Below are 16,641 nucleotides of genomic sequence, written 5' to 3' on the forward strand. Positions count from 1 at the left end.
ATCTGGAATAACAGGTCCCTGAGAAGGGAACAAAATTAACACCAAATGTATGCAAAGAGCTTTTGAGAAGCCTTTGATTTAGTCCCTTTACCTACCATATTTAACTACCCACAGAGGCAAAGACATACACACACAATTTCAGATGGATAATTATCTAAAGTAGAATAGAGCATAATAAAAGGGGAGGAGGAGAGTAACTAACCCATGTCCATGAGATGATGTAGGATCTGGTGTGCAGGCAAAAGAACAAAACAAAAAAAAGGATGCTGTGCGCCATAGCACTGTTGACCTATAAAATGGCTGTATCATACTGCCTGGCTACTCTGTAAGAGTAAGCCCATGGCAGCTGTGAGCTTTATAATAATTCTTGGAGCGAAGCTCCACCCCTTCCTTGAGCAAACAGGACACAGTTTATACTGTGTGGTAATATCCACTCAAAGCTACCCAGAATCCCCGCTAGTTTGGAAGCTTGTTCTTTAATTTACCGCTGACCTCAAGCCAGTATGAAGTCGGCGATCACTCGAGGGGGTACCAGGAAGTGCAGTGACTCTACAATTTGTGCAGCATGAGAGCTGGTCTCCTGCCTAGAAAGGAATAGTCAGGGCCTCCGGAGCAGTACAATTGTGTACACAGGCACGGTTAGCTTGTATTGCCAGCTGAATGCTTAAAATCTAAAAAAATTATGGAAAAATAAAACTACTGTCTAGAGCAGAAGCTTTAGATGTGACCAGCTCCACCAGGTACATTTCTAAAACTGGGTTGGAGGGAGACAGACCCCTGATCAGGATGTTAGAAGTGTTTGGTGCTGGTATATTACCACAGGCTTGTAGGCGGTGTGCTTGAATATCTTGTTTATAGAGACTGGCTCACACAGGGTACAGGTATAATCGGACAGCAAAAGGATCTTTCCAGACCTCTGATTGGGAGGTAAGTTGGATAGAGACATCCTAATATCACCAAAGAACAAACAAAAAGCACCCCACAATAGTGTTTACCTCTGAAGTATTCATGATACTTCTAGCACCCACACCTAACCAGTGAGATGGGCATATTTTAATTTCTAAGGGCAAAATTTTAGGTTCCGGAATGAAAAAGGTCTACAGTGTCTAGAAACAGTCAATAGGTCGACTCCTACTGGTGGACACGTTGAAAAGTTTGACATGCACTAGATACACATTGACAAAAGTTTAACATAAGGAAAATGGTCAACATTTATTTTTGTGTCTGTCGACATTGGTCCACATGGTCCCACAACTAGTGTAATGTGTTCGCTCACCATGCTTCGTGCACATTGCCTAACTGAACTTTGCACACTATCATAATCTACATCTGTGCCCACAGGGATCGTGAACGAAGAAAAAGTTGGTCAAAAAAAAAAAATGAAACTGAACAGATGACTAGAGATTTTCCCATCAAAATGATATTATGCCCTACTCGTTGACTAGGTGTAGGGTGCTAGAAGTATCATTGAAGTATTACTAACATATGCTCAGCAAAGTGGTTGTGCAGACCACAGACTATCACACATAGTGATTCTGATTAGCTTGGTAAGCTGCAAAGCTCGCAGCTTACTGAACACCCGTGACACTGTCCCGCCGCCGTTTTACTATATAGAGAAAATCTACATAAATTTCCTAATGGTCATGCCCCAGAAATGTAATTCCAACTATATACAAAATGATTAAATGCCTTAAAAAGCATCTTCCTAGGAGACAGTACATATAAAAAGCAACAGGAATGCTAAACTTATGCACAAATGTGAAGTAAAGCAAATCATATAACGTTTATCAAACTAGTGCTAGTTCTAATGAAAGCAACCAGCTGGCTTCTAGGGCCAGTAGCGCATTTCCGTTATCTGCACAAGGTTATGAAATAAAGCCTTGTTTGTGTGCATGTTTGGAGGGTTATAAATAACAGGCAAAATGCAGAGTGCTCAACGGCAAACAAGATAAACAGGCCAAGAAATAGCCACTTTGTCAGAGGTGGAGCTATTTTAAATAAAACCTATCTGATTTGAGAGAACGAAAACAAGCAGCATTCACACCCACAATAAAGATATGATTCTGAGAACACTGGCATATTCTCAGTCAAGGGAAGCCACCCAACCAGAGCCGTTTATTTATAACTGCTGAAAGCCAGCATATTTCCTCTGGAAATTTACTAAGTGTTTCAACAATCTCATTGCTGCAGCTGCATAGGCAATCATTTACAGTTTTGGCAGGTAGTTCCATCAACACACTGCCAGATAACCCAGAGTAACTAGTACCTACTTCCATGGCAATAATGTTATATTTATATATACACATACTGCATGTACCCAAAATAGGGGTTCATGCACGAAGCAGTAAAAAGAGTGGAGAATTAAAACAGTACAAAACTTGCAAAAAATCTGTGTATCATTTTATAAAATGTACTTGATAAATGCTGCCTCAAAGCTGATTGGTTGCTGTACTCTTCTCCACTCATCACTATTTTGCAGCTATATACCATCTCTATCATCTTATGTATTATGCGTTTGTGTGTCTCCAAAACACTGCCATCTGTAGGCAGCTAGTAAAACTATATATCTTTCTCTCACACATGCACAAACACAGAGGCAATCACAAGGTAGCAGAGTAGCTTTTGAATTATTTGCTTTGAGCGTGCTTAGTAGTACAGTAATAATTTATCTACATAACATTGCTGGTATTTGTAAGCTTCTTGGATGCAAAATGTAATATCAAAACCAAGCCACAGACAGCAATGGGCAACGAGAGAGAGAGAGAGAGAGAGAGACAGAGACCGAGAGAGACCGAGAGAGCGCAGCTGGAAAGGGGAACATTCTGCCCTCCAGCTGTTGAACTGCTGGGCATGCCCTGCTACAGTTTTGCTATTTGGCCATGATAAATCTGTTGTAGAGCATGCTGGGATGTGTAGTTCAACAGCTGGAGGGCTGAAGGTTCCCCATCCGTGCTGTACAGCATTGCAACTGGTATATTGCTGGTACTGAATATACTACAGATACACTATAATTACAATCACTGTATAAAATCCAGGTGTAACAACTTGCTATTTAAGGTCACACTTCGTACTAAATATTCATTTCTCAGTGGTTCTGCTTCAAAGCAGTATCACTACAATGTAGGGTCATGTAGAAAAAGTTTCAACACAGGCGCCTAAGAACAGCTGTGTGCACTTTGAAAAATCCCCATAGAAATATATACATATGAGAGAGAGAGAGAGAGAGAGAGAGAGAGAGAGAGAGAGAGAGAGAGAGAGAGAGAGAGAGAGAGAGACACAGAGAGACACAGAGAGAGAGACACACACAGAGAGAGAGAGACACAGAGAGAGAGAGACACACACACACACACACACAGAGAGAGACACACAGAGAGAGAGAGAGAGAGAGAGAGAGAGAGAGAGAGAGAGAGAGAGAGAGAGAGACACACACAGAGAGAGACACACAGTGAGAGACAGAGAGAGAGAGAGACAGAGAGAGAGACAGAGAGAGACACAGAGAGAGAGACACACAGTGAGAGACAGAGAGAGAGAGAGACAGAGAGAGACACACAGAGAGAGACACAGAGAGAGACACAGAGAGAGACACAGAGAGAGAGACAGAGAGAGACACAGAGAGAGACACAGAGAGAGACAGAGAGAGACAGAGAGAGAGAGAGAGAGAGAGAGAGAGACAGAGAGACAGACAGACAGAGAGACAGACAGACAGAGACTTTACTATCCGCCTTTACAATAGATAGGTCCGCTATGCCCACCATTCAATAAACACAGAAACATAGAATTTGACAGCTGTTAAAAACTATATGGCCTATTCTAGTCTTCCCTTTAGAAATACAGTGTTAGGTTTGGGTTAGGAATTACATAGCAACATAGAATTTGACAGCAGATAAGTTGCACATGGCCCATTCAGTCTGCCCTTTAGGGTTAGGGTATTTTAGTTCATTTACTGGATTGGGTTAGGGATAGAGCATCAGTGTTGGTTTATTTGCTTGCGTTACGGTATTAGGGTTATGTGGCCGGGTCCTGAGTACAAATGCTGGCTCCCCCCACGTTACAAATGGAGGCCGCATCAATGAAGGCATAAACAGTTTGTGGCATAGGTATTTCCAAACAGACCCATTAGCGCCAGTTAGCTAACTTATATGGCACCTTCCCATCAGTTAACTATAAAGAGCTTTGATGTGTTTTCCAGATGGATTCCAACAACCTGCCTACCTTCCACCACCTCACCCCCTAAGATCAACACCTAAGATGTTTTTTATGTTTAACTCCTTACACATTTACCACTGAGCCACCAAATCTGGCACTTAAGGGCTCCATATATACCCTTTCACATCGTAAAGCCAGGTTTGCAATCCCAAGTCCCAAACGACTCTGACCCGGGTCAGGAGCTTTCACAATATACACGGGTCGCCTATTATACAGAGGGGGCAGGTGCAGTGCTTTCACACCACACCTCAAACTGGGTCAATACATCACCAACTTGTCAATAACCCGGTTTCCGAGGTGTGAAAAGAGTTTACTAAATTTACACAACAGAAGTACTGTATAGTGCAAACCATCTGGAGGATTTAGAGATTATGTATATTCATGTAGGTTCAAAACGTTGTAAAAGAAGCAATAGACAAGAAAGATTATAGCAAAATTAAATTAATCTGCACTATCAGGGGAAGGATAGTTGATTTCTGGGTCACAGTTTTACGGAGATAATTATTCATCCAGAACCCAAAAAACTGTGCCTAAGAGACCAGGTATCTCAAGAGAAGGAGGAGTAGACAGAACAGAAGAAGAACAGAGAGAATAGAGAGAGAGCAGAGAATCACCACCATACACCAAGTACAGAAGGCTTAGCGCCGGGTGGGCATTCAGTGTCCCCTGTGAACTCGTAGAAAGGGAATTACCGGTTTGTACCAAATTCTTAATTTCTCCTTCATTCACAGGGGACACTGAAGTCCGCATTAAATTGGGGACATCCCAAAGCTACCCCCACTGGTGGTGTAGTGCTGAGAGCCCTGTAACACAACATCAAAGTGGGAAGCTGCAATCGCAAAGGTTTCAAACCTGTAGAACTGTACAGGTAGTCACCTGGTGTGTGAGCCGCCCTACACAACTGCGAGAGTCACCCCGTGCCAATGCCCATGACGGACCGAGGGAGCAAGTGGAATGAGGAGATTGACTCTGGAGGAGTCTGACTCGCAGTTACATTTGCCTGTTTTATCGAGACACAAATCCACCTCGTGTCGGTTTTGTAGCCAGCTCCGCTTATTCGCATCATACAGGACAAACAAGGAATCAGACTTTCGTAAAGATCCATTCCAGTCCACATAAACGCTCAAAGAACGCACCACATACAATACACTAGAGTCACCTGAGAAGGCAGGGACCACAAAAGGTTGATTAATGTGGTAGGTGGAGAAAACCTTTGGCAAGAAGTCCAAAGTTCAGTGGAAAACATCCTTGCAGAAAACTAAATTGGGCAAATGACAGGAAAGCAACCCCCAGTTCAGAGACCCTTCTGGCCGACACTACTCATGTGGAAAACTGTCCTCTTACGGGCATTAAACGGAAATCCACGGATTCAAGTGGTTCAAAAATCTCCAAGTGGAGAAACCAGAAGGAGATCCCACGGTGCTGTGGTAGCAATTGCGGGAGGTTGAAGAAGTAAAACTCTCTTCAAGAAGGTCTGGACTCCGGCAACAAGGCCAACGGTCGGTGAAAAAAGATAGACAAGGCTGAGATCTCAACTTGGAGGAAACCCAAACGAGCCCTGCTGAAGAAAACAGCTTGTAGAAACCGCAAAACACGTGATAGACTGAACAAGGCGGTAGGTAAACGCCACCGTTTGTGCCACAGCACGTATGTCTTTCATATCCTATATGGTAATTATGAGAAATCATTCACTGCCTCTAATAAAATCTATTACACAGCCTCATATATGCTCCAACTGATTGACTGAAAAAACGGCAATCCCAGCTAATAATAGCTTTTAGTATATGCTATTTGTTGTTTGTCTGATATATTGTGCACAATTGTTAATAAATTGTTGTATTATATGGAAGCCATTTCCATTATATGTGTTTTAAATAAATGATTTATACTTTGTACTAAACATGTATGGACATTGAATTTACTGAGCAGAACTGCGCTTCTTAAAGTGCCAGACACCTTTGGACACTGATTCCCAAATCCTATAATGGGGGCCATAACTGACTTACGCACCTTCAACATAGTCATTATGACAGACATGGGAATACTGCGCATGCTCAACAACTCAGACTCAACAGCCACGCCATTAAACACAGATGCGGTAAGTTGGGGAAGACGAACGGTCCTTGTTGAAGAACGTCTTCTTGCAGTGGAAGACACCAAGGATCATCCACCAGGAGCTGGCGAAGGACGGAATACCACTGCAGACGAGGCCAGACTGGAGCTACTAGTATAACAGATGTCGAATCCCGTTAGATCCATCCGAGTAGCATGGGAATGAGCAGGAAAGGTGGGAACAGGTAAACCAGAGGGTAGTTCCACCCTGCCACTGGATCCCTCGTCCTCGGGCAGTATTGTGGGAACTTGTGGTTCAGTCTGGAGGCCAGGAGATCGATTTGGGGGAATGCCCCAACGATGAGTCAACTGGGAAAAGACAATCAGGTAGAGATGGACCATTCTCCAGGAAGGAGGTTTTAGCGGCTGAGATAATCCGCCTCCCAGTTCTTCACACCCAGGATAAAGATGGCCAACAGACTGGTCGCAAAACCCTCTACCAAAGGTGAGAATCGGGTGTACTTCTCGCATCGCCTGGTGACTGCCCCCTTGATTATTGATATAGGCTACTGCAGTAGCATTGTCAGATTTAATTCAATCACTCATACACTTTGAGTAGTGGATGAGCTTGCACCAAGGCCAGGCGTATTGCACGAAGCTCCAAGAGGTTGATGGGCACCTGGGGACTCCAGAGAGGACCAACCTCCTTGGAAGTGATTGTGGTGAATGACAGCTCCCCAGCATCAAAGACTGGCCTCTGCCGTGAGAACCGTCCACTCACAAACCGCAAAACTGCAGCCTTGTAAGAGATTGAAGGTGTGTAACCACGAATGGAGCGACAAGCGGGTTTCTAAAGAAAGGCCAAAAGGCAGAAACCAAAACTGAAAAACGTAGGTCGCGAATTTCAAACCTGAGGAACTGGTGATAATGTTCCCAAATTGGGACATGCAGGTATGCATCTTTGAGGTTGAGAGATATTAGAAATTCCAAGGATTCCTGACTTGCAATCATAGAACACAAAGATTCCATCTTGAATTTTCAGTAAACGATAAAGTTCTTTAGATTTAGAATTGGTCGAAAAGACCCGTCTGGCTTTGGCACGACAAAAAGACTGAAATAAAATCCCAGGCCGTGCTATCCTTCTGGAACTGGCATTATTACCCCTGCCTGTAACAGCGTGTCTACGTCTGAGGAGGGTTAATGGGACCTAGGTTTTATTGTTGTTAATTGTACTATGGACCATTCTGATTTTATTGTTGTGTACCGTATTTTGAATGGATGCTAAACTTGAATTTTGTCACCCTAATTTTAGGGTGATGACAATAAAGTTGAATCTAATCTAATCTAAAAAGCATGTCTATGTCGGATAGTATAACCACTTGTTTGTCAGGATCGACTGGGAGAACCATTGTAAAGAAAGGCAGGCAAATTCCAGAATTTAACTGCGGATAACAATATTCTGTACCCAGTTGTCGTCGCAAGTCTGTGACCACTGAACTTGAAAGTCGAAATCAACAAGCCCCCACCTGGGGGTGCCCCAGGTGGGCTGGAAGCGCTTGTCTGCAGGTTTAAGGTCTATATGGTAGGCATCAGCTGCGAGGGGGAAAGAGCCTCTGGCCGAGGGGGAAAGAGCCTCTGGCCGAGGGGGAAAGAGCCTCTGGCCGAGGGGGAAAGAGCCTCTGGCCGAGGGGGAAAGAGCCTCTGGCCGAGGGGGAAAGAGCCTCTGGCCGAGGGGGAAAGAGCCTCTGGCCGAGGGGGAAAGAGCCTCTGGCCGAGGGGGAAAGAGCCTCTGGCCGAGGGGGAAAGAGCCTCTGGCCGAGGGGGAAAGAGCCTCTGGCCGAGGGGGAAAGAGCCTCTGGCCTTTCCTCTAAAATTTAGATGAACCATAGACAACTTTGGAGGAGGAGCCGCTGAAGGCAAGGCAGATTTTCCGTCTCTTGTCTGAACAATGAGCTTATCGAGCTGCGGCCCAAAGAGGACAACGCCCCATAACGGAAGGGATTCCACTGCCCATTTTATCTCAGCTGAGCCACAACTAAATAGGCCGCAGATTCTCTAATATGTTCCTTATAAACCAGCAGTTCCGAACAAGGTTGGTTTACTTCCAGGCCCCTAGGAAGCTGTACAGCCCATTCTTACATCGCTCTGTTGACCCACAAGGCAACCTAAGCGGGACGCAAAAGGACCTCAGTTGCCGTATAAATATTTTTTAGGGCGGTCTTTAGTCTGCGATCGGAAGACTCCTTTAAAGCTTCCCCAGTGACCTGCAAGATAGACTGTTTGGATAAACGAGACACAGAAGTGTCCGTCGGGGGAGGAGTTACCCACTTAATGCTGGACTTACATGGGAAAGGATAGTATAGTTTAAAATGCTTTGACAATTGAAATTTTTTATCCAGAGTTTGTCATGCCTCTAGCAAGGGTTCTCCCAAATCTTCCGAAACTAGAAACGTAAACATAGATTTACGGCGTTTACTGGAAAGAAACTTGAACCACAGTTTCAGTGTCCTCAATGTTAAGTGTAAGGAGTACCGCTTTTATCAGGGCATCTACACCCGGAGAATCTCCTTCTACATCTGGTAGATCCTGGTCAGAATTTTCAATGAATTCCCCCTCCTCAGGAGATAAATCCTCGTCATCCGAGTACCAGGGATCAGACTCCTCTGGCATTTTTTCTAAGACTGAGGTCGGGGGGAGCCTACCTCATTTCCAACAAAATTTAAAGTGCCGACTCCTATAACACTCACTCTATACCAGGGGTTCCCAAACTTTTTTGAATCACGGCACCCTAGCGTATCAGAATTTTTTCGCGGCACCCCTAGGCCCAAAAACAATGAATTAGATTGGGTTTATGGGCAGAATTTGCTTCTGTTTGTACACATTTTATGATCGGCAGCCTCCAGCACTGGTTTTGCCCATAAATAATTAACCATAAATAAATTGAATTGGTCCTGGACCACCAACCTGGGGCACCCCTGCAAGTGTCCCAAGGCACCCCAGGGAGCCACGGCACACAGTTTGGGAACCACTGCTCTATACCAATAAATGCAGACTTCAGTGTCCCCTGTGAATGAAGGAGAAAATACCATTCAGATACCTAAAGGGGGAGACTAACATCTTGGCAAAGTCAAGTGGTCAATTAACCGACAGCAACATGATCACAGTAATGCACTACTAGGATATATGAAAATACGAGCTGTAAAGATGTGACAGACAATTCAGTTGTTTTTCTCACACCAAGTTCCGTTTTGCTTCATCTGCAACTTTGTACTTGTGTAACAATAACAATTTAGTTCTCGCCATAAGAGCTGGGGGAAAAGTGATGCAATATGCTGCTGCGTCTGAGGTCAATTACGCCAAAGGCAATAAGTGTAAAGTGGTCTAAAATTAAATAATTGACTTTAGTTTATATATTGAGATTTCAGTTTGTTAAAAGGTAATCCTCTAAGAATGAGATTTATTTGGGAGAGCAAGTGTGGTTTCTCATCAGTTAGTAACTGTTCGTAGACATTTTATTTAATTTCCAAAACAGCAGTATGTTTAGGCAGTACTCCAACCTAAAAATATATTTTGGGCCTTTAATAGCAATTAGTTCAAATTAATAATTTTAGAAAAGGCCAAATTACATCAAAAGTAAATGTGACTTTAACCCTTTGAGTGCCAAGTGAATTTGTGAAAATTGGCATGCAAATATTTTTATTAGTCATACATTTTTATCTTGTATAGGAAATATATTCAGATTTTTTTACACATTTTATTATTTGAATAAACAAATGTGAGCGATCCTGGCATTTTTAGCCGACTCGTGCAGTTTCATGGCGGCAGTTACGTAGTCAGCATAGCGTCCCTGTCAGAATCAGCGTTGTGTCCCCGCGGCCAGCGTAGTTAGCGCCCCTGTCAGAATCAGCGTTGTATTCCTGCGGCCGCTTAAATAGTTAGCATTGTCAATCTAGCGTCCCTGTCAGAATCAGCGTAGTGTTCTTGCGGCCAGCATAGTCAGCGTCCCTGTCAGAATCAGTGTACCGCAGCTTGCGTAGTCAGTCAGCGTTACGCAATTAGCGTAGTCAGTCAGCATTCCGTCACCACTAATTTCATTGTGTCAGTTATGGCTGCAGAAGCATTAACCATCTTTAACCTGCCGCAGATGGAGGAGTCGTCGGTGGTGTTTTTACAATGCCACCACTTGCTACCAGAGACACAGACCTGTGTCAATGGGCATCCAATGACACTTAATGAAAAAACATCAATTGTCACTATGCATATTGGTAAATTTTTATTGCTGTGCAGTGGAAAGTATTTTGACCAGTTGTATATCCGTCTGGTATGGAAATTGTACCATTGCAGAAAGGAAGCTAATACAGAGGGTAATTAAACTGGCATAACCGATAATGGGTACTACTCTCCCGGTTGTTGATATTTAGAGGAAGCGCTGTCTGCATAGGGCGCACAATATTTTAAAAGACAGAACCCACCCGGCTAATGGGTTGTTTGTGTTATTACGTATCTAAATTTAAAGGAGCGTATGTGGACCTGCCACATAAGAAGCTGTGGCAAGAAGGATAGTCTCCGGGCCGCACAATGGTTTCTAGGATGTCACCTGACATTTGACCCTTCTACGCTTAATTCTTTCTTGGGCGGAGGAGCCAACAAGCATTAAATTTTGTGAGCGTCACCTCATGATTTCCCCCCCCCCCCAAAAAAAAAAAAAAAACGACAGTGATTTATAACAACCTAATGTGAGAGGCATGTACCCCGGATTTGATGTCACAGCCCCAACGCTGGATTGGCAGGCCTGGCAAAATTGTTGAGGCGAATAAAAGCTTATTTGTCCAGCGAAAAAAGCATGTTAGACGCATCCTGCCTCAGCAGTGGCTCTTTGGTGGCATATCCCGTGAGACAGGTGAATGTTTTGTAACACCAGTGGCCAGCCGTGACACCAGCACCCTGATGTCCGCCATCCAGAAGCATATTGAACAGGGTACCACCATATACTTTGACCGTTGGCACACGTAGAACACTCAACAACTTGAGCAGGCGGGGTACCATCATGGGCGCATCAACCACCGCTACAATTTAGTGGAGCCAGAGTAGTGGTTCATACCCAAAACATTGAAAGGCTCTGGTGGTCATGCAAGTGGAGGACCAAGAGACAGAGGGGCACTGTGCGTCAATACCTTGACTCCTACCTGCAGGAGTTTATTTGGCACAAAACCCTAAGTGCAGAGAATGCTTTCCTGTGCATTTTACATACACTAGCTCTGGTCCCAATAGCCGACAAATCATCCGACACAAATGCAGATGCAGCTGCGTCAACATCAGCTGCATTTGAAGAGAATGCAGAAAGTGAAGAATTACTGTTTTTATAGTTTCTTGGACTTATTTTATTTTATTGAACATTGTTCATTGTTTTTTTTCTTCTTTATTGTTCACTAAAATCCAGTTATCAGTTAACACATGTCGTCATTATTGTTTCAGATGTAGGATATGCCAGGTGTGAATGTTTTCTTTAAACACCCCCACTATCCACGGCAGCCTGAAGCGTGGCGAGCGCAGCGAGCCCGAGGGGATTCGTTAAGCGTCCTCCCGACCTGTTCATACCCCCACTATCCACGTCAGCGTGGAGTCGATTCTTTAAAGTGTGGCGAGCGTAGCGAGCCTCCGAGCCCAAAGCATGGCGAGCTCTGCGAAATACATGTCAAGTAATCCACATCTGCTCGCTACGCTTTATAAAGTCAACTCAGACGTGGATAGTGGGGGTATGAACAGGTCAGGAGGACGTGTAACGTGTCCGCTCGCCACGCTTCAGGCTGGCGTGGATAGTGGAGGTTTGAAAAGGAGGCATTTGCCAGTATGTAACATGGAGCACTGGCAAATAAGTCCTGCATGAGACGCACTTGCGCCCGCACCCCCCTTAGTGCATGAGACGCATGTGCTACCAAACCCCTAACCCCGTCTCCCTGAAGCAGACACGGGCAGGGTTGCCGTACCCTGCGCAAAAATTACTGAGATGCACAAGCGTCTGAGACGCAGACGCTTGTGCGTCTCAGGCAGATGGAGCGCCTATCTCCGCCAGCGTCCGACAGCGCAGAGGATCTGGCAGTTAACAGCGCTGTATGAGAGGAACTCTCTAGGCTTGCTAGGGACAGAGTTGCAGCTCGCGGGGACAGTACGGTGACTACACTGCCTGACAGTACGTTACTAGGGTTTTCGTGGGAACACTACGCTGACTATGCTAACTACGCAGGGCTGCCATTGGGCTACGCTGACAACGTAGCTTTGGCTGCCGCCTTGAAACTACACAAGTATTGCATTTTTTTTTTTCGGTTTAGTGTAGAAAATGGTTCAAGTTCAAATGATACAAGAATCGCAAATCAGAAGTTATTCACAAGTGGCAGCGAGCTCTAGGGCTCAGTGAGTAAAACACTTTGTACTAGCAATGTCACCTCTATTAAATGGTCAAAGAAGTGGTTCTTATGGGTCACCAAATTCACAGAGAAGCAGGTGAAATGGTGTGTACACTGTAAAATTTAGCCTACAAATTTGATTATATAGTCAAAACCTCATCGGGATCACAAATAGGTTGCATGATGATCGCACAGGTTTTTTAACCTTTCGATCCCGTACAGCACAAATCAAAGCCAGATGGACAGGGCTGCATTGACTATATAGTACAGATCTGTACTATATAGTCAAAATTGCATGCATGTCTTTTGGCTTGCTGTACGATTCGATCGTATCGGGATGGAATAGCACGGCTGTCGACCATGTGTACACAACATAACTATTATACATACCACTTACAGCAAAGATTGTCATCTGGTTATTACAGGCATTTCTAATAATTCTTTATTTACCTGATCATACTCCGATGCACCAGGGTAGAGAGGCCATCCAAGGAACAACTCCGCAATAACACAACCAAGCGACCACATATCTATTGCTTCACAAAACGGCAACCCAAGAATGATTTCTGGGGCTCTGGAGAAGACAAAAAAAAGGAATATTTACTGAGGAGACATTTATACATGGATAAAGAACGACAGACATTTGAAAAAGGAGTCATGGATTAAAGATTAACTGCTTGGTGTAGAAATACAAGGAGAAGTGTAGCAATAACCTGTCTGTATATACACTTACAAGCATTCAGCTGTGGCCTAGGTAATCTTATTTGGTCTAGCAAGGCATTATTCTTCACCACCAATAAGATGCGCCGATAGAACAAGTGTCCCATAAATCTGCATAATATATTTGTTAATAGTTAGAGGCTCTAACGCAAAATACTGAAAAATGAAAAAAAAAATCCTTTATGAAAACACAACTATCCTTACCAAGAAAAAAATAAATAAAAAGGTTGACTAGGAGAAAGAAAAAAGAACCCACAATAGATACATAAGCAGAATAATCATCTAACAGCCATCTGTTACAGCACCATCACTCATGGAAATAATAGTTGCACTACACAAAAGATAGTTGCTGTGACAACTGTATATTACCTAAACCCAACAGGACATTGTGCGGGTTTCCGCATATAATCAGAGAGAGCATCTATCCTATTACCAAATAAATGAACAGTGCACGTTAGACCTATACACACATCAGAAACAAAACACACAAACATACACATTAGGAATATATTACTTTATAAGCTATTGCGAAACCTGTTGGTCTAGTTCATACAAAAGCCAACACTCAGTTTGTTAATTACAATTTGCCTCCATTAATCTCACAACATCATGAAACTGACAATTTCACAAGAACTCCGCTCTGCATTTTCCAGATAGCCACAGAACCAATACATTCTGAAATACTCTGTCCTGCTGTAAACATTCTGATATTATTATTGGTTTTGGAGCATACTCACTGTAACATTAATACCCCATTCTCACTACTAGGCAAATTCCGGGTCTAGCATGTTGACCCGGTAATTTGCCTTTTAACACTGTTTTTTTTCTCAGTGTGAATAGGTCAACCTGTGTCAAAATTCCCGGGTCTCCAACCCTTCTTTTTACCAGTGTTTGAGATCCGGGTATGGAGACACAGATTGACCCGTTCACACTGCAAAAAAAAAAAACGGTGTTAAAACGCAAATTACCGGGTAGAACTGCTTCACCCGGGAATTTGCCTTTGCAGCGAGAATGGGGTCTGGCACCGCAGTAGCCGGCATTAAAATCCCAGGTAAAAGCCATGTTGTTCACACTCGCAGTGTGGACACGGCATTAGTTGTACAAGGAAAAACCTTCATACTCCCAGTTAAGGCCCATACACACTGGGTGACTGGGCTGTTTTTTGTTTTTTTTAAACAAGGATGCTAAATACAAGTTACAGCCCAAAGGGTAATGATTGAACTTTTATTAGTATACATGGTCAGTAAACCACTGTCCAGCAACTGCCCATCTCATAAGGAGTAGAACAATTGCACAGTGAAGGGGATTTCGAAGAGACTCCCCAAGCAACATAAATTAATGGGCGCTTGTCAATGCTTGACTTTCCACACCTGCATCAGCGCGTTGCTTTATCAGCTGCCAAGAACACTCTGGCTCTCAAGCGTCCATGCCTAGTTGACACTGGAAAGCTTTGACGCATACGGTTAAGCAATCATTTCCAAGTCATAACTGTGTTTAAGCACGTCAAGCCATTAGTATGCTGCAGGATGCAATGATCTCTAAAAAGGTAGCTGGGAAATACAACTGACATCTTACCACCCCCAAAAATGTCATGCGTCTACATATTTTGTTTTCTTCATATTTGAGACTCGTATTTTGGACACAGCAAGGCTAATCTGAACATGAACACATCCACTGCAAACAACATGTACTGATTACTTAAGACAAATTCAGTTCTCACAGATTTACCATTAGGCCTAAACTTCTTCCACAAGGACAGCAGCCTGCAGGGATGGGCACATTGTCTACACCAGTGGTTCTCAATCTGTGGGTCCTGACTTCTCAGCATGGGGTCGGGACTCCATGTTGCTAACCATCAGGTTAAATTTTCTAATCTTTGTCAGTGATTCAAGGAGTCTGAAAAATCTGTTGGATTGTCTGTTATTTTATACTCCTCACATGTTGTGCCTCCACAATGCTGTCATGCCTGTGCTGTCTGCTAATTACACATGTGATATGATGACTTTCAGCAGTAACTTGCTGGGGGGGGGGGTCCTGTTATTTTTCCGCAAAATATTTTTTTAATTATGAAAAACAAAATATTTTGAGGACCCCTGGTCTACACTGATAAGCAGACTGAGGAATAAAATGACTCTAAAAACACTATTTACGTTCAGCTACTTGCTATGTTAGATTTCTGCTCTTGTTTATGCACAGGGGCAGTACTATCAAAGAAGTGCTTTCAGAAACCACATTTGACCAGTACCAGATAACATCAGGACACCAATGGAATAGGAGGAGCTGCTGCTGTCACCAGTCATGGAGAGGGGGGTTAATTTGTTGGTTTAACATGCCTTTAAAATGCATTCAAACAAAACTAACCATTACACACAAAGAAGATGAAAATTATTATTTACACCAAACTATTCCAATGCATAAAGCTGGGTACACATATATACAATCCCTGTTTCTTGCGACCGTTGGACCGACCGTACACCCGTCGGACCATCCACAAACAACAGCCGATCACACGCGTACACACCTGTACAATTTTACTTGCGACGTCCGATGTACTCCCGTCCTACACTGCCGAAACCAGCACCAGGCTGAAGAGCCGGGGCTGGTATTTAAAAAATAAATAAAATAATATCAGGAAACCAGACAAATAGGGCTTCGCTGATTTTTAACAACCAGCCCCAGGCTCCAGGTCCGGTGCTGGTTCCCAAAATACGGGGGACAAAATGACTAGGGGTCCCCCGTATTTTAAGAACCAGCCCCGAGTCAAACCAGCCAGCAGGGTAATGCCACAGCCGGGGGACACTTATTATAGAAGGTCCCGCGGCCAAAGCATTAACCTACCGACCAGTCAGCCTGGCATGGGGGAGTGGGGACCCCCCCAATAAAGCCCCCCCCCCCTTAAGTATTAGTATGTGTGGGCTTTGGATGTAATAAAGTTTTATTTTTATTGTGTCTGTGTGTGTTTATTTGACTATTTTTTTTTCTGTGGAACTACAAGTGCCAGCGGGCCCTTTAACGCCCCGCATGCTGGGACTTGTGGTTCTCCAAGTCCCAGCATGCGGGGGAGGCTTGCCGGGACTCCGTTCCACAGTAAAAGAAAATAGTTTTTCTTCTATTTTTTTTTACACTTCAAATCAGCCCGGTGACCACCACACAGGCTTCAGCCTGGTCAGGTAAGTCCTGTATTTTGGGAACAAGCCCCGGACCCTGGGGCTGGTTTAAAAAAAAAATAATAATAAATCAGCGAAGCCCTATTTGTCGG

At 43.8% G+C, this 16,641-nt stretch overlaps 1 protein-coding gene across 5 annotated transcripts in view; it reads right to left on the reverse strand.

Annotated features, from left to right (window-relative positions):
• Positions 1-16,641, reverse strand: part of HIPK1 (homeodomain interacting protein kinase 1) — an 82,934-nt gene that overhangs the window by 34,502 nt on the left and 31,791 nt on the right. For all 5 annotated transcript variants that reach the window (XM_083172759.1, XM_083172762.1, XM_083172761.1 and 2 more), the window contains exon 3: positions 13,113-13,236. In XM_083172759.1, coding sequence (XP_083028885.1) covers positions 13,113-13,236 — 124 coding nt within the window. The remainder of the gene's footprint in view (positions 1-13,112; positions 13,237-16,641) is intronic.

Source organism: Crinia signifera, chromosome 2 (assembly GCF_055691185.1).
Source record: "Crinia signifera chromosome 2, ASM5569118v1, whole genome shotgun sequence".
Classification (NCBI taxonomy): Eukaryota; Metazoa; Chordata; class Amphibia; order Anura; family Myobatrachidae; genus Crinia; species Crinia signifera.